Source organism: Lissotriton vulgaris, unplaced genomic scaffold (assembly GCF_964263255.1).
Source record: "Lissotriton vulgaris unplaced genomic scaffold, aLisVul1.2 SCAFFOLD_884, whole genome shotgun sequence".
Classification (NCBI taxonomy): domain Eukaryota; kingdom Metazoa; phylum Chordata; class Amphibia; order Caudata; family Salamandridae; genus Lissotriton; species Lissotriton vulgaris.
Window position 1 is genome coordinate 697,274 of NW_028247829.1, and position 27,264 is coordinate 724,537.

Here is a 27,264-nt window from a genome sequence, read left to right on the forward strand (position 1 = left end):
TGCTCCTGCGACAGAAGTTCCTCCTGAAGAGGCAGACGTATCGGGGGATCGATGCTTATACTGAGTAGATCGGGATACCAAACTCTTTGAGCCCAGTCCGGAGCCACAAGAGTCAATTGGGCCCGGTCGTGCCTGATCTTCAGCATTCTGGGCAGAAGTGGTATAGGCGGAAAGGCGTACAACAGACCGCAGCTCCACTCGCGACGAAAAGCATTGCCGAGCGAATGCCGCCTTGGAAATTCTAACACGCAGAACTGATGACATTGCGTGTTCTCTTCGGTGGCAAATAGGTCTAACCAAGGCTCTCCCCACTGCTGAAAGAGACCATGCGCCACGCCCGAGTGCAGACGCCATTCGTGATCCATCAAGCACTGGCGACTGAGTCGTCCGCCCTGGCATTCAGAGAACCTGCCAGGTGTTGAACCACCAAGGTAATGCCTTGATGTTCCAGCCATGTCAAAAGCGCAGAGCCTCAGGACATAGGGTCCAGAACCTCACCCACCCTGTTTGTTGCAATACCACATGGCGGTGGTGTTGTCCATTAACACCTGCACTATACTTCCCCGGACAGAGGGAAGGAATGCCTTCAGTGCAAGCCGGACCACCCGCAGCTCCAGAAGGTCGATATGGAGCCGGGACTCCGCCGGAGACCAGAGGCTTTTGATCTTCGCCTCTGCCATGTAGCCTCCCCATCCCAGGAGGGATGCATCTGTCACCACTGTGTGCCCTGGTTGGGGAAGAGAGAGGGATCTGCCACTGATCCAATCGCGATTCGTGAGCAATCACTGCAACTGTCGCGCAGCACCCTCCGAGATCTGGACATGATCGGCCAGCTTGCCCTGATGCTGTGCCCACTGGAACTTGAGGTCCCACTGCAGAGCCCATATATGCCACCTTGCATGTGTCACCAGCAGGATGCAGGAGGCCATCAGGCCCAGAAGCCGGAGGGTCATCCTGACTGAAACCCGGGATTGAGGTTGAAAGAGTGGAATCATAACCCGAATATCCCGGACTCGTTGCTCGGGAGGATAACCCCGAAACAGTGTCGAATCCAGAACTGCTCCGATGAAGGGGAGCTTCTGAGAGGATGGAGAACCCCAGCGAATGCAGGAGGTCGCCGTAGTCTGGAGGTGTGTGACGACTGCCTGGGGCGAGCCCGCCTTCAACAGCCAGCAGTCGAGGTAGGGGAAGACTGACACCCCTGACATGCGCAGATGAGCTCCGACCACCGCCATCACCTTCGTGAACACCCGAGGGGCACTGGTAAGGCCGAAGGGGAGCACGGCAAACTGAAAATGCTCCTGGCCTACAGTGAACCGCAGGTAGCGCCGGCAGGACGGGGATGTGAAAATAGGCATCCTGCAAGTCCAACGCCACCATCCAGTCTCCAGGGTCCAGGGCAGCCAGGGCCAGAGCAAGCATCTTAAACTTCTTCTGGAGGAAGGGATTTATGTCCCGGAGGTCCAAGATGGGGTACAGGCCCCCCTTGTCCTTCTTGGGGACCAGGCAGTAGTGGGAATAACAACCACTTCCTACTTCCTGACGGGAACGTGCTCGATGGCCCCCTTGGCCAAGAGGGCCGTGACTTCCTGACGGAGAAGAGCCAAATGATCCCCTGACATACGGTGGTACCGAGGTGGCATGGCCGGAGGGGAGGACAGAAAGGGGAGCGTGTAACCGTGGCAGATTATCTGCAGCACCCACTTATCCGAGGTAATCTCACGCCAGTGGTGGAGGTGGTGGCAGACCCTGCCACCTACAGGCATGGGGTGCTCCCTGAAGCTCAGATTAGGAAGCCTTAGAGGAGGAAGCAGCGCTGGTGGAGGTGGACTGACCCGCTCGCTGGTTACCAGACCTGCCCCTGCGAAAGCCATGTCCACGGCCACGCTGGGGCTGCTTCTGCACAGCCTTAGTGGAGGAGCATGTTTGGGTGGTCCAACCCTGGCCATGAAAGGAACGAAACCCAGACGTGGCAGGGCTCTTCGTGGCAAGACCCAAAGACTTGGCCATGGCCCGCGAGTCTTTAAAGCGCTCCAGGGCATTGGCAGCCTTGTCATCAAAGAAGCAGGAGCCATCAAACGGCATGTCCATAAGCGAGCTCTGGACATCGGGCGAAAACCCGGTAGATCGCAATCAGGCATGACGCCGCAACGCCACAGCCGTGGAAATCTCCCTGCCCAGCGAATCAGCAGTGTCCAGACAACACCTGATGGCAAACTTCGCTGCATCCTTGCCCTCTACAACCGCTCTGGACATGACAGCCTGGACCTCTTCAGAACACTGAGGCAAGACCTCGGCTACCGACTCCCACACCGCGTGGGAGTAGCTGCCCAACAAGCAGGCAGTGTTAAATGACAGCAACCCCAACCTGGCTGAGGAGAACAACCTTTTGCCATATTGGTCCAGCCTCTTAGAGTCCTTATCTGGTGACGCCGTGGGAAAGACACTCTGCGAAGTCGAGGCCTGAATGACCAGGCTCTGAGGCTTGGGGTGAGTGGTCAAGAAGGCAGAATCGCAAGGCGATGAAGCCTAGCGACGTTCTTACCCACCGGCGCTCCCGAGCCTGGCCACAACCAAGGGCCCAAGAGGACTTCGGTGAGGGCCTCATTGCAGGGGTTCCGACGACGTAGACGCCGTTTGGTGCACCTCCGTAAGGAGGTTGGTTTTAAGAGCCACCGTAGGGATGTCGAGATGAAGAGCCTCGGCAGCCCGACGTAACTTCATAGTGTAGGAAGCGCCCTCCTCCATAGTAGGCGTAGGAGAGGCAAATCCTGGGTCAGATGACACATCAAGTTCCCCTGCATCCTGAAGTTCATCCACCCAATCCTGCTCAGTGTCACATTGGCACTTAAGGGGGTCCTCGAATCCGACCCAGTCCTCGTCTGGCTCTGGGGTAGAAGGAGCAGGCCGCGGTGGCAGGACCCGAGAGGGGGTCTGCGGCGCCAGAAGTGGCATCGGTAAGGGCACCAGCTGGGGCCACCCTGGCGCCGCATTCCAGGCCGGAACAAAATGGTCGGGGAACCAGAGCAGGGGCGGCACAAACGGCACCCAGTGCGGTGCCTGTGGGAGCCAGGGGCTGTGCAGGGGCCGGAGCCAAGGGCAGCGTCAGAGCCAGCGGCGCTGAAACTTGTGGCGCTGTGGTCGGAGCCAAGGGCGCTGGATCCAGTCGTGCAGGGGCAGTGCCGATGGGCCAACAGGATCTGGACACGGGACCGCGGGGCCCGCAGGCGTGACGGTGTGAGCCCGAGGCCTAAAAAGGCAGTCCATGGCAGCAAGAAATTCTTGCATCTGCTCGGGAGTCACCGACAGACCAGGGTATGGGGGTAGGCTGTGGGACTCTGAGGATCTGAAGGAGCAGCAGGAACGGAGCCCCTGTCCCCCTCGTCCACCTCCGAGGAGCGACGGGGGGGGGGGGGGGGATGTCCGAGAGCGAGCAGGTTTCTTTGACTTCTTCTTATGGCGTCGCTTACCGGAGTTTGAAGGTGAAGACTTCGAGCTAGAAGAGCGACGGTTCCGGTCCTGCGAACGGCCTCTGGACCCAGAGCGGCTGTGAGAGGAGTGCCAGGCCTCCAGCAACTTCCGGTGCCGCTCTCGCAAGGCCTTCGGGCCATAGCTCGACAGTTCCGACAATCCCGGGAGTCATGGTCGGTCTCCAGGCAGCAGAGGCAGACATCATGGGGGTCCTCCACTGACATATTAAGGCGGCACCACCTAGAAGACTTGAAGCCGGGCATCCCTACGTGCATCAGGAGACAAATTGAGAAGACAAAAAGTCTAAAAAAGTGGTCAAAAAATGCCTGAAGTACGTGCTCAATCCGGATCTGTGCTTTCGGCGCGGAAAAAGAAAGAACTGTCGTCAGCGCGCATGGGTGGCGCCTAAGTGCTCTCCGTGACGTCATCTCGGCGCCTACGACACCAGTGATGGACGCAGAGAAGCAGGACGTCACTGACTGGCGCACAGAGGTACTGCTAAGCAAAAAACTTTCTGGATCCAGCCAGACGCCTGGGGATATTCTACGGTAAGGAATCTATCACTAACGTGTCTCTTTCAGATACACACCTGCGACTAACATATAGTAGATTGGACTACTTCTTCATTCAGAATGGAGCAGTTAACCGGATAAAGGAGGCACAATACCTTGCTTGATACTTATCCGACCACTCCCCCTTGCTTATAATATATACAATGGGCCGGCTGAGATCTAAGGTACCACTTTGGAGAATAAACAGAGATGCCTTAACAGATCCAGTATATAAAAACCACAAGAGAAAAAGAGCTCAGTAATTATATTTATATGAATTGGAACACTGCCAGCAGTAAAGTGCCAGAATGGGGCGCAATAAAAAGTAGTGTTGTGGGGTTATGTATGTTCACTGAGGTGGGAGTCATGTAAGTGCTGGAGCAGGACCTGCAAAGCCAAGAACACATTTGGTAGTCCTGCAAATGCACTTCCCACTGATACGGAGGGTCCGACTTAATGGACGGCACAACGACAAGATGGGAGACATCTAGGATACATTAGGCAAATATAACAGGAAAATAAGTAGAAGGCGATGGTATGCAGAAGGTGACAAGGCCGGACGCCTACTGGCACGCCTGATTAATATGGAAACGCAGTTTCAACCGATTCTGGCAATCAGAACCGGTCAAGGTCAAATGGTTTATACACAGCACGAGATTAACATGGCATTTACATCTCACCTAAAGAGGATATACTCAGAAATCCAAATCTCTACACACAACCAGACGATAGAAGCCTACCTAGCTGACATAGACTTACCCTGCCTCAACTCAGAAACACAGGAATCCATGGGGGCCCCTTTCAGCGAGGACGAAATAAAAGCGGCAATAACTCACTTTAAAACAGCTAAATCCTCGGTATGGATGGGCTTGCGGCTGAATTCTATAAAGAATACGCTGGGTTCTGATCCCAAAAATCTTGGAAATTACTTCAGAAGCCGGTGACAGTGGCATATTGCCAGGATTCAATTAATGAAGCACAGATCGTAATGATACCCAAGTCAGGGAAGGACCCACTCATATAGACCTATTTCTATGTTGAATGTAGATCTTAAAATTATCAGCCAAGTAGATTTCTCCCATGTCTCTCACAGCTGGTGCACGAGGACCAATCAGGATTCATGCCCGGTAGAAACATCCGCCGTCTTGCACAAGTCATGCAAACGCTAGGAGGAAATGCACAAGAGTAGCATAACTTTTTTAGATTTCGAGCAAGCGTTCGATTCGGTTCAATGGGAATATTTATGGCAGGTGCTTCTAAAAATGGGTTAAGGAGAAGAGTTCGTAAACTGGGTAAAACTGCTTTATGTTTAGCCGATGGCGAGGGTTCGTACGGGTCGCTACGTCTCGGATGCTATGGCGATACAGAGGGGAACGTGGCTATAGTGTCTGCTTTCCCCCTTGTTGTTTGCCCTGGCAATGGAGCCATTGGTGTGTCACCTTCGTATGGTAGTCCAGGAGTAGGGCGTTGAAGTGAGTAGTACAGAACATATTGTGTCATTGTATGCAGATGACGCATTGGTGAATTTGAGCCAGCCGACCCAATCAATCCCAATATTGTTTCATGCCTTAGACAAGTTTGCTGGGGCCTCAACAAATCGAAATCACAGTTACATTATATTGGGTCGGAGGAGGGGAGAGGCGAATCCCAGCTTACCGAGCTGGAACTCCCATTGGAACCAGATATGGTACGATATCTTGGGATCCGAATAGCTAGGTAGGAAGATAATTTATATGAACACAACATGGGGCAGATACTTAAGGGCCTTTAAGGCAGCATAAACTTTTGGAACTCACTAGCACTCTCCTTGATGGGGAAGATTGCCGTAATAAAAAATGGTGGTGCTACCTAGAGGTCTCTTTAGCATGCAGGGTTCCTTCTTCGAAATCCCACATTGGGTATTTAGAGAGTTGGGCGTACTACTGACACAACTATTGTGGAATGGGAAACATTGCAAGGTAAGCCTAGAGATCATGAACTGAAAATGGGATAAGGAAGGCCTGGAAATCCCAGATTTGGAGCTGTACTATTTGGCATCGCACTTACAATACGCTATAGCCTGATTGGACACAGACATTTTATGTATTGTATAACTTGCTCTGTGTAACTGTCATGGAGACAACCCTCTGCAGGACTAACTGATCAGGTCCTTCGATTGAGCCACTACATCACAGGACTGCCTTAATACCTTCTTACGCAAAGCAATGTTTGTAAAAATGCTCCATTGTTCCTTTAGTTGTAAAACAAACATTTGGAGTGGCAAATGCCACAGATTTTGGTAGTTGCGCACAGCATTCGAGTAACTTGTCAGATTCTTGGTGCAAGTACCCTTGGCTGCAATGCACAGAGTAAGTAAATCAAATGAGAGGGGCCCCATGATCCAAAGGGACATGGCTCCGTATCAGACTGAAGTTTTTCCCTTTGAAACCACACTACGGCACTTCAGTTATCAACTATTCATTCATACATTCAAAGTCAGATTCTTAAAGCCCCAATCCTGAGAAAGTTAAGTGCGAAGAACAATTCCAAAGATTTTTCTAAGGCTTTAATCGCAATTGATTTTATGTATCGTTACAAATGCTTAAAAAAAATCAGAGCTAAACCTATATTGCAGAGAGAGAATCATTTAAAAACTCCTTGTTAGAAAGTACATAATGTACAGGAAATCAGCAATTTAAGGACTATAGATAAAGGAGCGAGCACACAAGACAATGACATTGCACAGGATTAGGACCAGTAAAGTATAGAGACGGTACACTGCTGCACACAGTGGAAATAAATTAAGGGTAACTGTTGTAGTAAAGATGTCTCATAGTCCATGTATATTAAGCAGGTAGATTTCTTCAGGATAGATGTCATCATGTAGAGCCCCATCAGGAGCAGCCTTCTCACTCACCAACATTCCACACCAGTCACACTGGCTGAGCAGCAGGTACAACAGTAACATTGGCCACCAATATTCAGAATGTAATCATATCCTATTTTCTGGTGTTAACTGTATCCGTTTGAACTCCACGTTGATGCTAAATCAGTCTAACGTGTGACCAGGCTTGAGTAACATGAATGTCATTCCTTTAAATGCCTTGCTAGCGTCTTATTTTATCTCTCCTCTGTCTTAGCATGTGCATTGTTAAGTTAGATGAGGCTCACTGTTTATTGTACTAGACTGGTAGGTAACCGAACCTTAATTAGAAGTTGGACTTGCTTAAGGAGACAGGCAGTGGGAGAGTTCTTCCCATACCAGGCAGACTGGACTGATGTTACATCCAAGGTCACCCAGACGATTGCTTCTTTTTGAGAGCTGGAAAATTAGGAAGTCTACTGGCTCTCAGACAACACTGTCTTTGGAGTGGTTCATTTGGCGAAAACTATGGAGAAGCTTTTTAAAATCATCTTTCATGCCTTATTGTGTGACCTTTAGAATAGTAGGGCAAACAATCTCCTGAATTCGATGAGAGAAGACTTTAACTCGACTGATTTCCCTTGCCCAGAGTGTTAGCTTACTGCTTAAGCACTCCTACTTCCACAGAGCTATTAAACTAGTTTCATCAAATGGTGACACCGGCCTCACAGAATGTCCCCTTGCCCCTTTTGATGCTTTATTTAGAACAGGTAAGTTCCTTTATGCAACATGCATAGTTGTTATTTTGCTAGCTGTATGGGATTCTGTTTTGCATCGATTTCCTTATAATGTACACATTCGGATTGCATGATCCTTGATATTTGTATTCTCTTAAAATATTTTTCTTTCAGTTTTGCTGACTGATTTGACTTGTAACCTGAACTAAATTGTTGATAAAACTCTTTAGGTTTTGACACCCTCCTCGCAGCCGTTCTTGTGGAGCCAAGTTGATTTTACTGAAGATGAAATGTGTTGCTGATGTTAGCTCCTTTTTTTTACGTCAAGTCGACACTTAGTTAAAGGGTCTCTACGACTAGTGGGAGATTCTCTGATGATTTCACCTAGACATTGTGATTTAATAACCCCCGATCACTCAAATAACCGTCACCAGTCAGAAAATCTTTTCCTCAGCTTCTGAAAACAGTTGGGAATCACACGGATCACAGGAAATCCATTATATAAAAATGAACTCCAGCGAAGGTGTCACGTGGAGAGTTGACTCCTCTCCCAAAGCTTTAAAGAGTGACTGCTTCGTATTGCTCCCTGGTGTTAATATAGTTACAAATAACAAGAGACCTCCACATCTGAAACTCCAGTAACTGAGCTCGCAGGAGTAAGGTATGTTATTCAAGCCCCCGAGCCTGCCCATCAGATGGTTACAGATCCAAGAAAGGCAAGTGGTCCACAAGAACATATTGTTATCCAATAACAACTCCCATAAATCCGCATCCAGAAGGAAGAAGCTAGCCCACAATCCATACTCACAGTTATCTGCTGTGATGGAGATCTCAGAGTCCAAAAACCAAAGCAGAGTTTGCTTTGACAGGATGGGAGCTGTTCCTCTCGCCCTGCCTTAGCAAATAGCTCTGGGGTGTACCAGGTGGCTTTTTTGGTTTTGACATTGTAACACATTCAATATGGAAAACATAATTTTCAGTTCTCCAGAAAAATAAGTCGAAGATAAAGGTTGAGTTGCACTTGGCCACAGCATTCTTCTGTAGGCAATAGCCTTAAAAGAAGCAACATCTAAACTATCCTTTATGGAGATAAGTGACTGAACACTACGGCTAAGTTAACACAGGTATGACGATTAAACAGCACATCTAATCTTTAATGAGAGCACCAGAGGTTGCGATTACCACACACACTATCCTTTTAAAAACAGCGAACAGTCTTGACTTTAGGAAAGACACGGAGCAAAAAGCTCAAGCTGAAGGTTATAGCGTGTACTTGTGATAGATCCTAAGCCAAAAACCTCACCTATTTCTGGGTAAGGAACGCAGACAGGAATATAGAAATATGAAAAGACACACAGCAAATTCACTAATTTTAGACCTGACAAAAAGTCGAGCTAAATTAACTACCTACTGTAAATGACTTCTTCAGACGGAAGAGGCTGACAGTATGAAGATCTGTAGTGGCCAAGAAAAGCCTCGTCGTTCGATCTACTCTGAATCAAGTCCCAGATCAGAACCCAGGTGCACATGCAAATGCAGTTCAAATGTTGCGCAGCAGAGAGAAGCGCCTGTGGTGTGAGGGTTGGTGTCTACTCAACCCTACATGCGCAGCCATGCTTCAAATATTTTGCTTTTTTATGCTGGGAAGAATGTCACCAATTATCAGACATATTGGGTCTAGAAAATCTCCGAGTCTGAACCAGGTGTAGTAGTAGTAAGGGTTAACGTGGTCATACTGCATGGCAGCTACATCTTCCATTAGCACATGTGCGTCTGTAAGAGTAAATGTGGAATTCCAGTAAGCATTAAGTAACTGAGAAAATCATAACCTTCTCCTCTTAGGTTCTCATAAAATGGAGCACTAGAGAAAAACATATTGCATTCAAGTGTTATATTTGACGTATTTATGCAATTCTTAAGGTGCTCCCTCACCTCAAGATGCTGAGGAGCACTATATACTAAAATGAAGATAAAAGAACCATAAAAAGTCTGCTAATTAGAAAAATGTGAGAAAAAAAATGACAAATGTAAATGTAATATGTAAATGTATGTGAGCTTATATAGCGCACAGCTACCCACAAAGGGTTTCCCGGCGCTTGCTTAGGGAACCCGTCCTGGTATTCCCCTGTGAGATGACCCCGGCAGGGTATCCACAAGGTGAAAGCCAGGCATCCCGCCGCGAGGGGCCGTTGTGGAGATTAAGGAAGCTATTGCCCAGAGTCGCAGAGTGTGAACCCGTGAGTTGAGAATGCACCGGAGCGAGAATTCTCGAGTCCGTGGAATTTTTTGAGCCCAAGACCCGCCGAGGCGGGGAATTGAACCCTGGTCCAGGGCCGACCTCAGCTTCCGGGTCTGCCGCCTCTAACCCCTGAGCCACACTTCTCCACACAGATACTTTTATTATTATCGCATATTCTTTTTTCCCCTGAGATCGAGATAGATTCCCCTGAGATCGAGATAGATTGTTCTTTGGGATAGTTTTATGCCGAATTTGAAACACTCTACTGTTATTTCTGTGTGAATAGGTAATAACAGTTTCTCACCTGATATCCACAGTTGATTCAAAGAAACAAATCAGGTCTTTGTCGAGCTGAATTTCCAAAACTGCTGGCCCTCCACGGTGTCCCTTAACTTCGGTTTGATTGATCCGCATGGAGCCATTCATGCCAAAGTGAACCCTAGCGACATTAAAAAACGACCACATTACATTACTTTAAATGAATAGAAATAGTCTCTGTTCTGCCAAGGCAAAAAACATGAGCCCTTCCCCATCAGAAACGAAGAATCAACAAGGATGGTGGAGATGAGTAGGGGAAGGCAAGGTCATATGTTAGGTTATGTTATGTGGCTAATCAAACTCTATCAGACCATTTTCAGCAAAAACAACTTTATTTTCTCTGTGATAAGGTATGCAGGGCTTACACACCACATGAGCTCATTGATGCTCTCAGCAGGACAACCAACAGAACAAACAGTAGCAAACCAAGCTGTCTGACTTTAATGTGAGAATGCAAGCAAATGGCATGCATTTTACATCAAGGCCAGATTGTTTAGAAAGAATATAAGAACAGTTCAAATGAAAAATTGCACAAAACTGAGGCACTATCTTATGCCACCAGCCTAGAACATATGCCATGTATTTACCCTTACCTATCACAGATGTGCGTGCACTACTGCATATTAAAGCGCAAAGATGTCACAACAGAGACTTCAGTCGGTGGTTCTCATGAGTCTGGGCTCCAGACTCTTGCCTGATATCACAGCTCAGGACAGAGCATCTAAGGGCCACTGCTAACATAGAAGACAGACTAAAATGCAACACAGGTAGAACAAGCATTTACAATGCAATAGGTGTCGCATTAGGAAATTTTGAGCTATTGGTATTGTAAATGACACATTTTTTATTTATGTGTTGGTTTTGAAAATAGCGAAATTAATAGCTTTGTCATTTACAATGCCAATAGTTTTAACTTTTGCAAATGTTACACCTATAGCATTTGTAATGCAATATGTGTTGCATTTACGTGACTTAGATGTAGTGATATTACAAATAACAATGGCTTTTAATTAATACTTAAATAAAAGTAATTGCAATTTCCCTAAATGCGATTTGGTCGATAGTAACTCTGTGAAAAGAGTATCTGGTAATAGTGTCATTTGTGATGAGGTATTTTAGGTTTGTGAGATGTAAAGTCATCATTAACAAGTGCTGGTAGGCATGTGTGCGGAACGTGGAAAGTAGGTAGGGTAAAAGTATTTTGCTAATGGCAACATTAAAACCGTAAAAGCCTATTAAAAATTGTAGGACACTACCCAGTGAGGTAATGTTGTGATAGAAGATTATCATGTTAGCACTGTGGCTAGGCTTATGGTGGGTGCTTGTGCAGTAACAGAATGCGCACTATATAAAGTAATTTATTGGTTGGCAGGGGCTTGAAACCTGCAGAGCGTTTGTGTATAGCGACGCCTGGCTGTGAATAGCTCCGGGCCAGGGAAGGGAGGAAGCGAGCTAGGGGCGAACGGGAGTAGGTGTAGTAAAGAGCTACAAATTAGCCTACAACACAACAAAAAAAAAGTGCTAAAGGGCACATGTGTGGGCTGTAAAAAATATGTATAGATAAATGAAGTATTAAGGGTAGGATTAAAGGTGCAGTAGTGTATGTGCAAATTGGTAATATGCTTTTTTATTTTTTTTTTTAATCCTCATATTGTGAAAATATTATGTATTTTGGAAAGTGTGAATTCTACCTCTGAAGCTTTCCTTTTTGTACCGTCACTGCCCAATGGTCTCTCTTTGCTTGGGAGTTTTTCCTTGTTTTGCTTAATCAGAGGAGAACCTTTTCCATTTACATATTAACATATCTGTAGTCGAGAGGGGGGGAGCTAGCCACCTTGGCTACTTCTATGAGTATCATACTCATAACACAGAATACGCTTTCGCATTAATCATAGGACAGTGTGTTACGCCAGATCCTCAGGGGTCAGATGTTTCTCCATGATTTCCCAATACTTGAACCTCTTACTAATTTTTCCCCTTCTGTCTAATTTATTTATTTTGATGGCTGAGTTTAACCACTCCGCATGTGTCGGGGGAAGAGGACCTATCCACTTAATGCAGATCTCCCTTCTGGCTATCACCATTAGTACAAAGAGTAGTTTTGCTTCCATTACTGTTAGTTTATCTACCCCCGTTGTGTTATCAATCCCGAAAAGAATAAGAGTTGTACTTACATTTAGATGTTTTTGAAATATTGAGTTCAACGTCTTACCAACTCCTTCCCAGAATGTTCTCAAAGATGGACAGTTCCAGAACATATGGATGTCATCCGCCTTCTCTTCCCCACATTTAGGGCATTTTTTGATTCCCGCATTTTTAAATTTTGAAAGCTTTTTCGGTGTCTAATAGGCTCTATGCAGGGTGTACAGATGATTTCTTTTTAGTGCCGCTGTTTTTAATGTTGACCAACACTTGTCTATGGAGTTTTCCCATATATTTACTAGGTCTTCTGAGACTAGGTCTTTTCCCCAGATTTGCTCTGCCATCTGGGAGCTTTCCTCTTCATTGTCTATAAAACTCCAATACCATTTCGCTACCTCCTTCTTCATGGGTAAGATTTTTATCATTTCTTTTTCTACAGTTTTGTTTTCTTTATCGTCCTTTGGCAGTGTCTTTGCCCAACTGTTTAGTTGATAATATTTGAATTTTGATATTCTTCTATTGGAAATCTTATTCAGTTCTTCCCATGATATTAGTGTTGTTCCATTCAGAAGTTGACCCCAATATTCGATGTTACATTGCTTTAAGGGGGTAGCCATGACATCTTTTAAACATTCCGGAGCTCCGGGAGAGTTCCATATCGGTGCCATTGCACTATAATAGGGGATTTTTAAGATCAATCTGATTTGTGACCAGAGTTTAGCCGCCTCCTTCAGAACTTTTAACTTAATTTTCTTGAAGTACTTTTGGTGACCAAATTTGAAAAGAAAATGATCCTCAGCCTCTGTCATTCCTTTCAAATGTTCCGGGTAATATTGGTGTATTCTAAGAAGAGACCGGATGTTTTTAAATTGAAATGCTCTGCAGTATTCTGTTAAGTCGGGACTTGCTATACCTCCTTTCTCTTTTTTCCTCCTAAGTTTTTTCCAGGCTATTCTAGTTCCCTTGGAGGCCCATATGAAACTTGCTATTTCCCCTTGCAGCTTTTTTAGCTCGGTTTTTTTAAAATCCAAAGGAATAGTGTTAAAAAGGAAGGTATATTTTGGGAGTATACTCATTTTTATGATATTAGATCTCCCTATAAAGCTTAAAGGAAGGCTAGACCATACTTTGAGCAATTTTCGCACCTCTCGAGCTACTTTATTCAGATTATTTTGTGTTATTTTGTTAAGATTTTGATTAATCAAGATACCTAGATATCTTATCTCTTCCCTTATATTGGGGCTATCAAACTGTGTGTTCCATGTCATTATTTCTGTTTTTGTATGGTTAACTAAGTAACCTGAAACTTCCCCGAATTTGCTGATTATGTTTTCTATCGCTGGCTTGGATTTTACATACTAGTCTGTAAATAGCATCAAATCATCTGCATAGAGAGCCAGCTTTTTCTCCCAACCTTGATATTCAAAGGGAGAAATTTCTTTGCACTGTCTAAGTTGATTTGCCAGGGGTTCTATATATAGATTAAATAGCAGGGGTGAAAGAGGGCACCCCTGTCTAGTGCCTCTGCCAATTTTGATGTTGTTAGTGAGACTACCGTTAACCAGAATTCTTGATCTTGGGTTTTTATAGATTTCTCCTGTTGCGTGTAAAAAAGAATCCCCTAAGTTATTTTTAGTCATTATGTTGTTCAGGAATGCCCAGTTCACTCTATCGAATGCCTTAGCTGCATCGACTGTTAATATTGTTAAAGGAATATTCTTTTCCGTAGCTATATCTATTGCACTTATAAGTTCATGCGTTAATTCGTGTAATTGTCTTCCTTTTGTGAAGCCTTTTTGGTCTGAATGTATAAGTTGAGGCGTAAATTTTCCCAATCTTGTTGCCATTATTTTAGTAAAAATTTTATAGTCTGCATTAAGCAGAGATATTGGTCGATATGACTCGCATTTTTTGGGATCCTTCCCCGGTTTTAAGATGATTGTTATTACAGCATCATTCCAGGTGTCTGGCATCGTTTCCTTTTGCTTAAAAACCATATTTATTAGCTCTGTTAGATGTGGAACTAGAGTGTTTATTAAGGTCAAGTAAAGCTCGTTGGGCAGTGCATCTGGGCCTGCTGCTTTTCCTTTTTTTAGGGCTTTTATTGTGTTTTTAACTTCAGTTGGTGAAATTTCTTTATTTAACTCCATCTTCTCTTCTTCCGACAGTTTTAAGACTGGCATGTCTACTAGATATCTCTTGATTTGTTCTTCAGATGGGTTGACATCCTCAGTGTATAACTTTGAGAAGAAGGTCATGAATTCGTTTCTAATTTCGCCTTCCGCCGAAGTTAGGATTGTCTGATCTTGATCTTGTCTTATTAGAGTTTTTACTCTATTTCTTGCCGTATCAGTTCTCAATTTCCATGCAAGCCATTTTCCACAACCCTCCCCATACTCGTGGTTTGCCAGTTTGCTTGCTTCCCACTTGGTTTTTAATTTTTCTTCTAGTATGTTAGTCAGCGAATCTTTTTGTTTTTTCTGTCTTTTTGTAAGCCTTCTTTTCTGTCTGGATCTTTTTCTGCTAAAATTTGAGTATCTAGGGTTTTTATATTTTTTTCTAAGTCTGTTATCTCTTGTTTCTCCTTCTTTGATTTATGTGCAGCAAGACTAAGTAGTTTTCCCCTCAATACGGCCTTATAAGTATCCCAAACTATTTGTTTTGAGGTTCCTGTTTTATTGTTTTCGAAAAAATCTTCTGTTTCTTTTATAAGTGATTGTGCAATTTCCTGATCTGAGAACATAGCTCTCTCCACCGTAAACCTTCTATTTATCTGGGCAGTTTTGATTTGTAATGTTAATTGTACAGCGGAATGGTCTGATAGGTGGGCTGGTATATGACTTAACTTTGTTACATTTTCCGTTAATCTTCCTTCTACTAGGAAGAAATCAATTCTAGATTTGTGTCCCAATCTTTTGTTGTGAAGAGTGAAAGGTAGGCTCTTATCTCCTTTTTCCTTCCATATATCTATTAGATCCAAGTCTTTTTTATAGATACCGATCCACTCCCTCATTTTTGGCAAATTAGGAGAATTCGTATTTCTTCCAGGGGGGGATCTATCGGTTTTAGGATCTAGGATGATGTTAAAATCTCCTCCTAAAATTATTGGGGCGTTGGTTAATAGTAACTGTGTGTAAAGTTTCTGTAAAGGCTCAGAATCATCAAGATTTGGACCATAATACCCTGCTATTGTCAATGCTGAAAGTCCCACTTTTATTCTCGCTACTGCCCATCTGCCTTTGATGTCTACTTCCGAAGATTCCAAAGTTGCGTTTAGGGATTTTTTTTAGAATGATAGCTACACCTTTAATATTGCATCCTTGATTTGTGCAAATATGTATATCTGCCCATCTAACTTTTTTCATGATTTGGTCCCATTCCTCTTTCACTAGATGGGTCTCTTGTAGGATTAAAATTTCGCTCTCAGATAATTTAAGATATTCAAGAATTTTGTTTCTTCTACTTTTTGTTCTCATGCCATTCACATTCCAGCATAATATTTTAATTTTTTTATTGACTTCTCCCATTGTATTTATTTATTTTTATAGTATTTCGTTTGTTTGTCACGATAGCTTCAATATTATCATGACGGAGTTCCGTTCTTTCCCAATTTTCTTTCCGTATGTGAGGATTTACATTTTTTTTTCTTTTTCCCCCATTTTGCACCCCACCCGATTTGTTTTGTATATATTTTTTTTTTTTTACATTTCTGATTTTGTGTTTTGTTCTTACCCTCCCCTGGGAAGCCTCCTTTTTTTCTTGGGGTTTTTATCTTGACCCCTTTTGGGCTCTTCCTTTATGGACCTGGAATATCTTATTTGCTTTCTTTGCGCCGGCAACAAAAAACTCAAATTGTAGTGCTTTCCATCTGGATTGTATCTTTCATTAAGCTGATCAGATTTTTTACTTCTTCAGGCTCACTAATGTTTCTCATTTTGTTTCGCCACATTATTCGTAAAGATGGTGGGAACTTCATTTGTACTGTGGCTCCTAGGGATTGGAGCTCTGGCATGTGCTTTCCCAACTCCCACTGTCTGTCCTGAGATGCTTTGGACATGTCTGATCTGATTCTAAAAGACCATGAGTCTTTATCGTAGTTTCCTTTTTTTAAGGCCTCGCTCAGGATTTTCTCTTTTAGTGTGTAAGTTTTGAAATTTATCAGTATTTTTCTGGGCGTTTTCCTGTCTTTAGCCTTCCCGAACGGGTCTCTATGGACTCTTTGAATATCTTCTTCTAACAGCTTGGCGTCACTCCATGGGAAATATTCTACTAATAAGTCTACAATGAATTTTTTTATGTCAGTACCTTCTTGTCTTTCTGGAACATTTAGGATTCTTATGTTATTTTTCCTCGCTTGGTTTTCAAGAGATTCCAGTTTATCACTCATAAATTTCCCCTCTTGTCTTAAAGTGTATAACTCCTTCTTGTTATTTTCCACCTTTTTGCTCAATCCGCTCACTTCCTCTTCTATAGCTGCGACTCTTTCCCCTAGAGCGTTTAGTTTATAGTCTAGCTTTTCACACACTTCTTGAATCCTGTCCTGCTTTGCTTCAGATATAGCAAACTTGTTTTTCATTTCAGACCATATTTTTTCCAAAAGTTCATCTGTTGGATTTCTAGTAGTTTTAACGCCTGATTTTCCATCATACTCAGTAGTTTGCGCGAGTCCTATTGAGTCTGCTTCTGTTACTGTCTTTTCTGGTTCTTCTATTATTGCTGTTGTGTTTGCTGGTGTTGTTGTACCTTCAGCCATTTTGTGAGGGGGGTAGTTTCCTTTAGACTTCTCAGCAACTTTATTTTCTAGACCAGCTTCTACATCTACTGTGGTAATTGTTATATTAGAAGTTTTAAGGAGTGTGTAGGGAAGGGTTCCTGGTGAGGTTTTAGGCGGTTGAGTTGTATCACTTCTTGTGTGATTTGTCTGCTGCTTTTGAACCTTAAAAAAGGTTCTCAATGAAGGTGTAACCCTTGTTTTCTGTGCTAGTTTCTGAGATGTTTCAGTTTTGTCACTAGGTATTTTTACTTTGTCCTTATATTTTTTAGGCTCAAAAGAAAATTTCTTTCCTTTTTTTTTGGAAGTTTCCCTGGGTGTTATATTTTTTGGGAATTGTTCTAGTTTTAGGAAATTCCTGTTCCGAAGGCTATAGTTAGAAACCACAGTTGTTGTGACTTTTTTTCTTTCTGTATCTTCCTGCTTAACTGGGTTCTTTATTGTTTCATTTTTCTGATTGCAGTTGATATTTATTTCAGTGTCTATGCCTTTATTTTTGGCTTTATTGTTTTTTCCAGGGCTTCCCACCCCCTCTAGCACTGTCTCATTCATGTGCTGCTTTACCAGCTTTATTTCTTTTATTCCTTTTATTTTGCACCAGTTTGTATTAGATTTTCGTTCCAATGCCTCTTTTATCTCCCAGTGTTTCTCTCCCACAACTCGATTTCCTCCACACACTGCGTTGCACACTTGAGCCTCTCCACCCGACCTGCAGTCTATCAGACCCAACCTCCGCTCACCTCCGTAGCGGCTGCTGTCTCTGCCACCAGTGCCCCGGATCAGGAAACTGAGCCTCCCGATCGCTCTCCTGTAGGCTGCTCCTGCAATCCCAGCTCTCGCCCACACTCCAGGGACGACCACGCAGCAGCCCGACTCCTCAGCGCGCCCCTTGCTCGCCGGCAAAACTTCCACCATTCGGTAAGCGGTTTTCCGCGAGGGTTTTGATAATATTACTGGGATTGTTTTCGAAGTACTAGCGCCTGTTGAGACCGCTGTGTTAGTGGGTCTGTGACTTGCGTTTCACCCGTTGTTTTCGTCTCCTTTTTGCTCCGCCGTTTGTTATAGCTGTTAGAGTTTCATTTTTTGTTCCGTTATTTTCTACTTTACTTCCCGCATTTTGGAAAGCATTTTCGATATGCTGCCGCGTTACTTTGTGCACTCCTCGTTGTCCAGGTCCATCAGGTCAAGAGCTCACCGACTGAGCGTCCTACTCAGCCGCCATCTTCCCTCCACCTGCCTAATATGCTACCTTATTGGGTAATGTCCTGTTGGGGAAAAAAATGTGTAGCACTATGGCTAGGCTAAACATGCTTGCGTGTACAGTGAAAGAGCGTGTTCTATGAACATTAATGTATTGTGGTGGTATAAGTTTGTAACCCGTACAGCGTATGTTTATAGGCATGCCCGACTGTAACCAGCAGGAACATATAATGGAGGGAGATGGGTCCGACTGGGAGTGGAAGGGAGCGAGGGGCGAACGGGAGTCCTTGTATGATCGCTAAAAATTAACTTGTAAGTTAGTAAAAAGTGCTTTAGGGCATGTGTGTGGCCTGTGCAAATTATGGAGGGCAATATCATTTATTAATGGCAAAAGCAAAAATGCAGAAGCCTAGTAAATGTGGTTAGTGGTGCCGTGTGGGGTAATGCTTAGTTTGGTTCAGCGGCTTTGACCCAGTACAGCGGCTGTGTATACTGATGCTGCGCTCTGACCAGCACAGAACGGGAAAAGGGGGTGCCAGACGGGGGGAGGGAGGAAACGAGTGAAGGGCGAACGGGAATCCATATCTTAAGGCGCTACAAGATGGTGTGATAGATCAAATTAGGGAATATGCCGTGGAAAAGGGCATGAGGGCATCTGTTTGGGCCGACTATTTATGGCCAAGGTGGAGCATGACTAGAACTGGTATAGAGTGGAGGATGGAGGGTGGAGGGGTTTGACCGAGGTGAGCGCGGAAGGGGCAAGGAAAATCTCTGTGAAAGGCTCCACCACAAATTAACTTGTGATGTAGAAAATAAGTACTTTATAGCATTTGTGTGGGCCGTGAACAGTTTGTAAGGCAAAACTATTTAGTAAGGGCAAATACAAGGTGCAGGAGCCTATTAGTAAATCGTTAGTGCTACGCTATGGGATAATGCTGCGTTGCAAGATTATTGTGGTAGCACTGTGGCTACACGCAAAACTGAGCGCGTGCTGTGTATATCAATGTATTGTATTTTGGGTAGCGGTTTGAAACCTATACAGCGTTTGTTAATAGCCACGCTGAGCAGCGTCTGTGTACACCCATGGAGCGCTGTAATTAGCACCGGCACAGAACAGAAAGCACGCTGTGTGCGCGTTGTACTGAAACACTCACAAGAACGGATTGGTTTGGCAGTGTGAAGCCTATACACCGTTTATTAATAGCCACGTTAGGCAGTGCCTGTGTATACCCATGGCATGTTGTAATTCGCACCGGCACAGAACTTAAAGCACGCTGTGTGCGCGTTGTACTAAAACACTCACACTGGGGGGGGGGGGGGGGGGGGGGGGGGCAGTGGGGGTTGCTTAATGAGACAGTGTTAGGAGCCATAGCCAGAAATATGATGTTGGTGCCATCCCGATAATAAACGGAGCTCTTTAAACTTTTAAACTTGTGCCTTTTTATGTAGGGGGGAGGGGGGGGCAAATCGGTGCTGTGCTGAACATGCGAGTCCAACTTTGCCTTCTCCACAGTTCACGGGGCCCAGGCTAGAGTTCAATGGGCAAGTCTGTAATCAATAGAATGTGAAGCAATATTCACAGAACAAACACTGATTAGTATGTGTGACACGCAAATGAGGGGAAACGTCACTGAGCAATATTGCTGAAGACCAGTTTTTGTACATGAAGGATTTGTATTTTATATTTTGGTGCTATAAGAAGAGAGTGCACGCAGGGGGAGTAACTGTAAATTAGATAGGCTGCGGTCACGGGGGTGTGTACGGGACGTATATACAGACGTTAGGAGCACAAAAGCAGCACCGGGTGAAAGGGGATACTAATAAATAGTAGCAGACAGGGAGGGGGAGGGAGAGAAGGAAGCACCGAGTATATATTGAACAGTATTAACTAACACACATTTGAACTCAGTAGGAAGAATATTCCTAAAGATGGACCACTGACTGGCAACAGTATTATTGCCCATTGTTTCTGTGCTACCTGCATTACACTAAAACAGAGCGTCTTTACTGTTTGTTCGACAACCCTTTGAAAGCCGAAGCACAGGGATGGATGGCCGTGGGATTTCGGTGAATTTACCCAGTTCAAGGTTCCACGTTTTACTTGGCGCAATGATGGCCAGCCGCCTGTGACCCCGGTAGGACGGGAGACCTAGCCTGAGCCATCCACATCCTTGAGCGCTTCGGAGTCCACAGTGGAACATGGCTAAACAGTGAAAACAAAAGTGAAATAGAAGGCGTGGCATCCGGGCAGCCCAGATTTGACTTGGCAGGCATACTTCTTCCTTCTCCTTCATGTAGCAAAGTGAACGCTTAGCTCTTTATTTTAGTGGATTGTCGCTAGGAGAGGTCTCTATTTTCCTCACCACGTTCCCCTGTCACTTGGTTCTGCATAGGCCGGTTCTCAGTTCAGCGTTGGCAGAGAGTCCCGTGCCTGGGACCGGCTGCTGCCGCCTGCTTCCTCGTGGTTTGTAGACAATGATTGACCAGCTCGTGAACGTCATTCATAAATGTACAGCTTGTCACGAGCGAGAGGCCGCCAACGTTTCAGTGCCTCCTCCGGGGCCATTACGTTTTGTCACAGCCCGCCACGTCCTCGACACTTCACCTCTCGTACAGCCTCCTTCCCACGCCGGGCCCTCGTGCCTCGGCCTCACGTGACGTGGGTGAGACTTTCCGCGGCCTGTCAGCGGCGTGGGTTTCCGCTGAGTGCACATAAATAGATGTGTCGCCTGGATGGAAAGGAGGCTGTCGAATTACTCTGAGCCAGACTCAACTGCAAAACGGAGTGTTGAAAGGCATTTATCAAAAGGGGAAAGAAGCTTTTGTTTCACAGACCGCTGGGAAAGTTATAGTTTCGTTCATAGTAAAAAACAAAATGAAATACCGATTATGTTTTTTTTTTTAGCATGCAATCAGTTTGTAACCTGGCCTAGCAACCGTAAGTTCGGCAGCGTGAAGCCAGTCGTGGGGCGGGACTTCCGCCTTCTGCGTGAAGCCCGCATCCACGGAGTGCCGGAGAGCAGCATTGGTGACGCAAGGCTCCCATGTCTGAGGGAGAGCCCGCGGTGGCTGCAGAAGTCAGGAGTGGCGGCGATGCGGTGAGTGGGGCTTAGTTGTAAGGGGGGGCGGGGGGTGTGTCTGTGTGTGTGCAGGGGGGTAGGGGGGCGGTGGCGTGTGTATGCGTGCGTGTCTGTGCGTGTCTGTATGTGTGTTTGTGTGTGTGTGCAGGGGGGGTGGGGGGGTGGCAGCGCGTGTATGTGTGCGCGCGCCTGTGTGTGTGTGCAGGGGTTGGGGGCTGGCTGTGTGTGTGTGTGTGTGCGCCGTTAGTGCATGCGAGCTATCCGAAAGCAGGGGCTGTGTGTGCGCCTGCGCAAGCACGTCTCAGAAGCGCGCTCACACGGACGAAACCGACACTGGAAAAGCGCGCGTCCGACTCGTGTCTACATTCCCAGAAACGGGCAACAATAGTTGTCGAGCAGAAAGCAAGCAATGCTTTGCATTGCTTGCACGTCTAGGCTCGACCTAAAAACCAAGCCCTTAAAATAGTAGTCATCCTGCAGTGTCCCCTTAAAATCCCACACCACAATAAATCACATTCAATAACTGGATTCATACGTGCATTTGTAACGCAGCGCAAACCCAATTCCCATGTGCCATCTTAGCATTTATCAAGCATTGGGAAAGCCATTAGGTCTCGTCTAAGTGATAGCTATTGGCTTTACCAATGTCTTTTAGCCATGCTGTATAGCAGCATAGCTACTGGTCAGCATGGATACATGTGAGTGGCTTAGAGTAGAGTGGCAGAGAGGAGAGGAAAGTGGAGAGAAGTGGAAGGGAGTAGCTTAGAGTGGAGTGACTTAAGAGTGGTAGAGAGTACAGTAGACTAGAGTGGCGTAACAGTGTACAGTAGAGTGGCATTGTGCGGATGGGCACAAAGCAGTGTAGAGTACAGTAGCGCAGAGAGGAGTGGCACAGAGTAGAGTGATGTGGCACATAGAGTTGAGAGGAATAGAGGGGAGTGGCGTAGATAAGAGTGACAGAGTGATGTAGAGTAGAGTGAGGTAGCTAGGAATAGAGTAAATTGGCATAGCGTAGTGGCATATAGTGGAGCGGCATACAGTGGTGTAGAGTGGCATAGAGTAATACAGTAGTGGGTGTAAGTAACTAAAACGTCACTAGAGATGGTAGATAGGGTGAAAGCAACATTAGTACAAAACCGTATGGCTGTGTTAAAAGCAGGAAAGCACATTGCACATCCATGAACAATACCAAAATGCTTGTAACTAAAATTGTGCATTGAAAAAAGCCGAAGAAGAAAAAGACGAGGAAGAACACATGTACTTGTTCCATGCTTCAGGGAGGAGCTAACAAAGAAAGGTAAACCTACTGGAGCCAAGCATTCGAAAGATTGAAAATGACAATGGCAATGAAAACAACTAATGATGCTGTTGGAGGGATGTTAGCCCATTGAATTGTAAACAATACATCTCGCAGCACAGTGCATGCGCCATGTAGACGATACCTAAAAATTAAGCTTTGCAGCGTGAATCTTTCTGAATTCACTATGCTGTGCATTATTCCGCGGTCTAGTGGTTGGGTTGGGTCCAAAATCGTAGTCTTTACTTTGTTTTGTTTTTCGCAGCCCAGGTGGGCGTTGACGTCCCACCTTTCGGTGTCCTTCCTGTGACGACAGCATGCTTCCTGCGGAAGCTCCCACCCTTGGGCGCCATCTTCAGATTCTTTTTTCCGCCGTTGGGTCTGGATCGTTCCCGAGAGGGCTCCAGAGATTTGGAGAAAAGAGAAGACAAAAGCCAAGTTTTTGGGAAGAAAAGAGTTGAGAAGACGAAGTGAGACTACATCATCGAAGGGGACGACGAAGGAAGAGGATCTTCGAGGAACTTCGACGTCCAGAAGAGAATGCGCAATCAGGGGGCCCCCTGAACGCAAGAGATGGACAACACACCATTCAAATTCTGCCGGAACTGCCACCTCAAGTACGCGCAGAAAGACCAACACTCAGTTTGCAACCTCTGCCTGCCGGTCGACCACGAAAGCAGGGACTGCAACGCCTGCTCCGCCTTTACGCCGAAGACCCTTCGAGTGAGAGAGAGACAAAGAAGAGCTAACTTCGCCATACAGAGCATGGGCCAACCACGGTCCCTTCGAGACCTGGGACTATCGACCGACGAGGAGCATTACGTTGCCGAAGAAGACGACGGATACACGGTCGTAGAGACCGATAATAAGAAGACTCCAGAAAAGGTAGGAGACTAGACGCCCCAAAAAGGCCCGAAAGACTCGACAGTCTGCCCAAGACTCTCGAAAAAACAAGGGCAAGACCCCGAAAGCGCCGAAGCCGAAAACTACGGCGTCCGCAGCAACATCCAGGGCCAGCAGATCCTCCCAGAAGGACTCCCAGGCGCCGACCAGCAAAGGTCGTCGAAAAGCGTCCACGAAAAGGAACGCTCGACGCCGAAGACCTCTTAGACGTCGACGAAGGACACAAGACCAGTCTCGATGCCGAAACCAGTCTAGCCGCCAAAACCAGTCTCGACGGAGAAACCAGTCTCGACGCCATCTTGCCAGACAAAGAGACCGGCACAACCACTCGACGCCGAACAGGCTGCCGACATGGAAAGAAAGAAGAGAAGACTCGAGGCAGAGATGGAGAACATCCTGCAACGAAAGAAAGATTTTGACAAAAGGATGAAAGCGTAAACAATCGGGTCAAAGACTAAGCCACCGGTGGTCGAGTTCGTCGAGGAAGAAGAAGAGTTCGAGGTCGAAGGACTGTCGGAAAGCCAGGAAGTTCAGGAAGATTGCGAAGAAGAGACCCCCTACTACGAGGAGTAAGATGACGACCAGAGGACATTTCTGGGCTCGACATACTCGGACACACAGGATCCAGAGTGGCAGGACCTCGAAACCGAGAGTCCAGTAGAGGGGGTGGACACATATCCTGTGAGGCCCTCGCCGTCTGACGACATTGGACTTTACAATGAAGTCATCAAGAACACAGCATCAGCGTTCAGAGTAAAACTCGAGGAGGAACAGACAAAGGCGGATTTCCTCGTGGAAACACTGCTCCCAATACAAACTAGGAGCCAGTACCTGCCAATGCTCCAAAGCATCAAAGAACAAGGGAGGGAGGCCTTCAAGGAGCCTGCGACTTGTAAACCCATCACACCCAGGACGGAGAAGAAGTACAGCACTCCCCCAAGGACCCACCCTACATCCAGGGAATGGTCACTGCAGACTCCATCATTGCGGCAACAACAAGGAAAAGGGCCAATGTCTCGACAACATCAGGACCACCTCCAGACAAAGAGAGCAGAAGGATGGACCTGACAGGGAGAGAGATCGAGAGGAATGTCGCAACGCACTGGCGCATGGCTAATTCCAACGCCCTGCTGAACAGGCACCAATACCAGATCCTGGACGAACTGGGCCAGTTAGTCAAACACCTCCCACAAGAATACCAGCAAAGAGCTACGCACCTGGTAGAGGAGGGGAAGAACGTGGCAAATTCTTGCCTAAAAACAGCACTCAACGGTGCAGACACATCCAGCAGACTTATGATGCTGGGCATCACGGAAAGGAGACAAGCCTGGCTCATAATATCAGGCTTTAAACCGGAGGTGCAACACAACATCCTGAACACCCCGTTCAACGGTGAGACACTGTTCGTAGCACCAGTGGACGATAAGCTCAACCAGCTGAAAAAGGACAACGACACCGCAAGATCCACGGGGGCCTTGCAATTTAGAGGCACAAAGAGAGAAACCCCGTCACGGAGACCAAGCGGGAGAGGGGGTAACCAGCCGGGAACGTCGCACCAGACTTTCCACCAGTCCCACCAGGGCGACACCCAGACACAACAAGGCCAGCAAAAACAACACTGGCAATACCAACAGAGGGGCCAGTCCTTTCGCGGGAAGGGGAATGGACGTGGAAACAACAGAAGAGGTGGACAACAACCCACCTCCAAGTGACTGCCACGCTACCAGTGCACACCCTTTCAAAAACTCCAGGGGTGGAGCACAGATACAACAAAGAGGAGTGGCTCAGACTAAACATACAAGAGCACGTAACACCGGTGGGAGGAAGACTGAACCTTTTCTTACAGGAGTGGAAGAAAATAACTACAAACAGATGGATTCTCAACACCATACAGTACGGATACTGCATAGAGTTGGAAAGAACACCACCAAACAAACAAACAAAAAGAAGAGCACTAGCAAATAAGGAACTAGAGCTACTACAAAGGGAAGCACAAGAACTCCTGCAGAAGGAGGCTATCAAGCCTGTACCTCCCATAGAGAGGAACAAGGGGTGTACTCTATGTACTTCCTGGCACCAAAGGTAGACGAAACAATGAGACCCATCCTGGACCTAAGGTTCCTCAACAAATACATAAAAACCCAAAACTTCAAAATGACGTCCCTGCAAGAGGTCCTTCCACAGATACAAGGCGGGGACTCCATGGTCACCATAGACCTCAAAGAGGCCTACCTGCACATCCCAATGAACAGCGGCACAAACATCTGCTAAGATTTGTCATCAACACAGATCACTAGCAATTCACGGCACTGGCTTTCGGACTGAAATCAGCACCAAGGGTATTCACAAAGTGCCTTGCAGCAGTTGCAGCACACTGAAGGAGGGAAGGGATCCACGTATACCCTTACCTGGACGACTGGCTAATAAAGGCAAGGTCATACAAGACATGCAAACGGCACGCACAGCGAGTGACAGACACTCTGATGGCCCTGGGTTTCTCCATCCACTGTGGAAAATCCTCAATGAACCCAGAACAAGTAAAAAATTTCCTGGGTGCGCAGATCAACACCATACAGGAGAAGGTGTTCCCCAGCGAGAAGAGAACGCTGGCACTGTTGAAGGAGGCGCGCCTCTACCAGAGGGGGTGTGCTCTGGGAATACCTACTCTCCATGCAAAACGGAGAGGTGGTGCATCCGGAACCGGAAAGCCTCAGCCTGGCAGCCTGGCTCTTGAGGACATAGAGTTTGCACACCTTAAATTACCTGAGAGTACTTCGAGAGGCTAGAAGACCAAGCACGCAGAAGTGCTACGTGGCCAAATGGAAGAGGTTCACACTATGGTGCAGAAAGGAAAAACTGCACAACAAGATGACAAGAGACTCAACAGTGCTTAAATACCTCACGCACCTGCTCGAGGCTAATCTGAGCTCATCCTCGCTAAGGGTACACCTGGCAGCCATAGTCGCTTACACTAGAGGAGAGACAGGGAAAAGCTTCTTTACTTCACAAATTGTAAAGAGATTCTTGGAAGGTGCAAAGAGGATCGCACCGCCAAAGAGTTTACCAGCACCAGCGTGGAACCTCAACCTGGTACTGACAGAACTCATGAAAGCGCCCTTTGAACCGATCCATAAGGCCTCCCTACAAATATTAACATTGAAAACAGCTTTCCTGGTGGCAATCACCTCGCTGCGCAGGGTGAGCGAGCTACAGGTGTTAACGCTACAAGAACCCTACATACAAATTCACAACGATAGGGTGGTGACGAGAATGGACCCACACTTTATGCCAAAGGTGGTGTCTAAGTTCCACATTAACCAAACTATTCAAATACCTAGTTTCTTCGAGAAGCCAACAACAAACGCAGAAAGGGCACTGCACACTCTGGACGCCAGACGTGCAGTCATGCACTACATGGAGAGAACTAAGGACCACAGAAAAAAAAAACAATTTTTTGTATCATTCGCAGACAGTTTCATGGGAAAAGCAGTTACTAAGGGGACAATTCTACGAAGGATCGCACAAGCAATACAATTCTGCCACAAACAAGCTGGGCAAGAACTAGCAGAGGGGCCGCGGGCCCACTCAACCAGGAAAAAGGGAGAGACAATAGCCTTCCTGGCTAACACTCCCATTCAGGACATATGCCTGGCGGCAACTTGGGCTTCAGTGCGCACGTTCACAAAACACTACTGTGTGGACATGCAAATGAA

General features: G+C 46.1%; 1 protein-coding gene across 1 annotated transcript in view; it reads right to left on the minus strand.

Moving 5' to 3' along the window:
• Window positions 1-27,264, minus strand: part of NEIL3 (nei like DNA glycosylase 3) — a 158,522-nt gene that overhangs the window by 75,766 nt on the left and 55,492 nt on the right. The window contains exon 4 of the mRNA XM_086949808.1: window positions 10,145-10,279. Within this exon, the coding sequence (XP_086805934.1) occupies window positions 10,145-10,279 (135 nt within the window). The remainder of the gene's footprint in view (window positions 1-10,144; window positions 10,280-27,264) is intronic.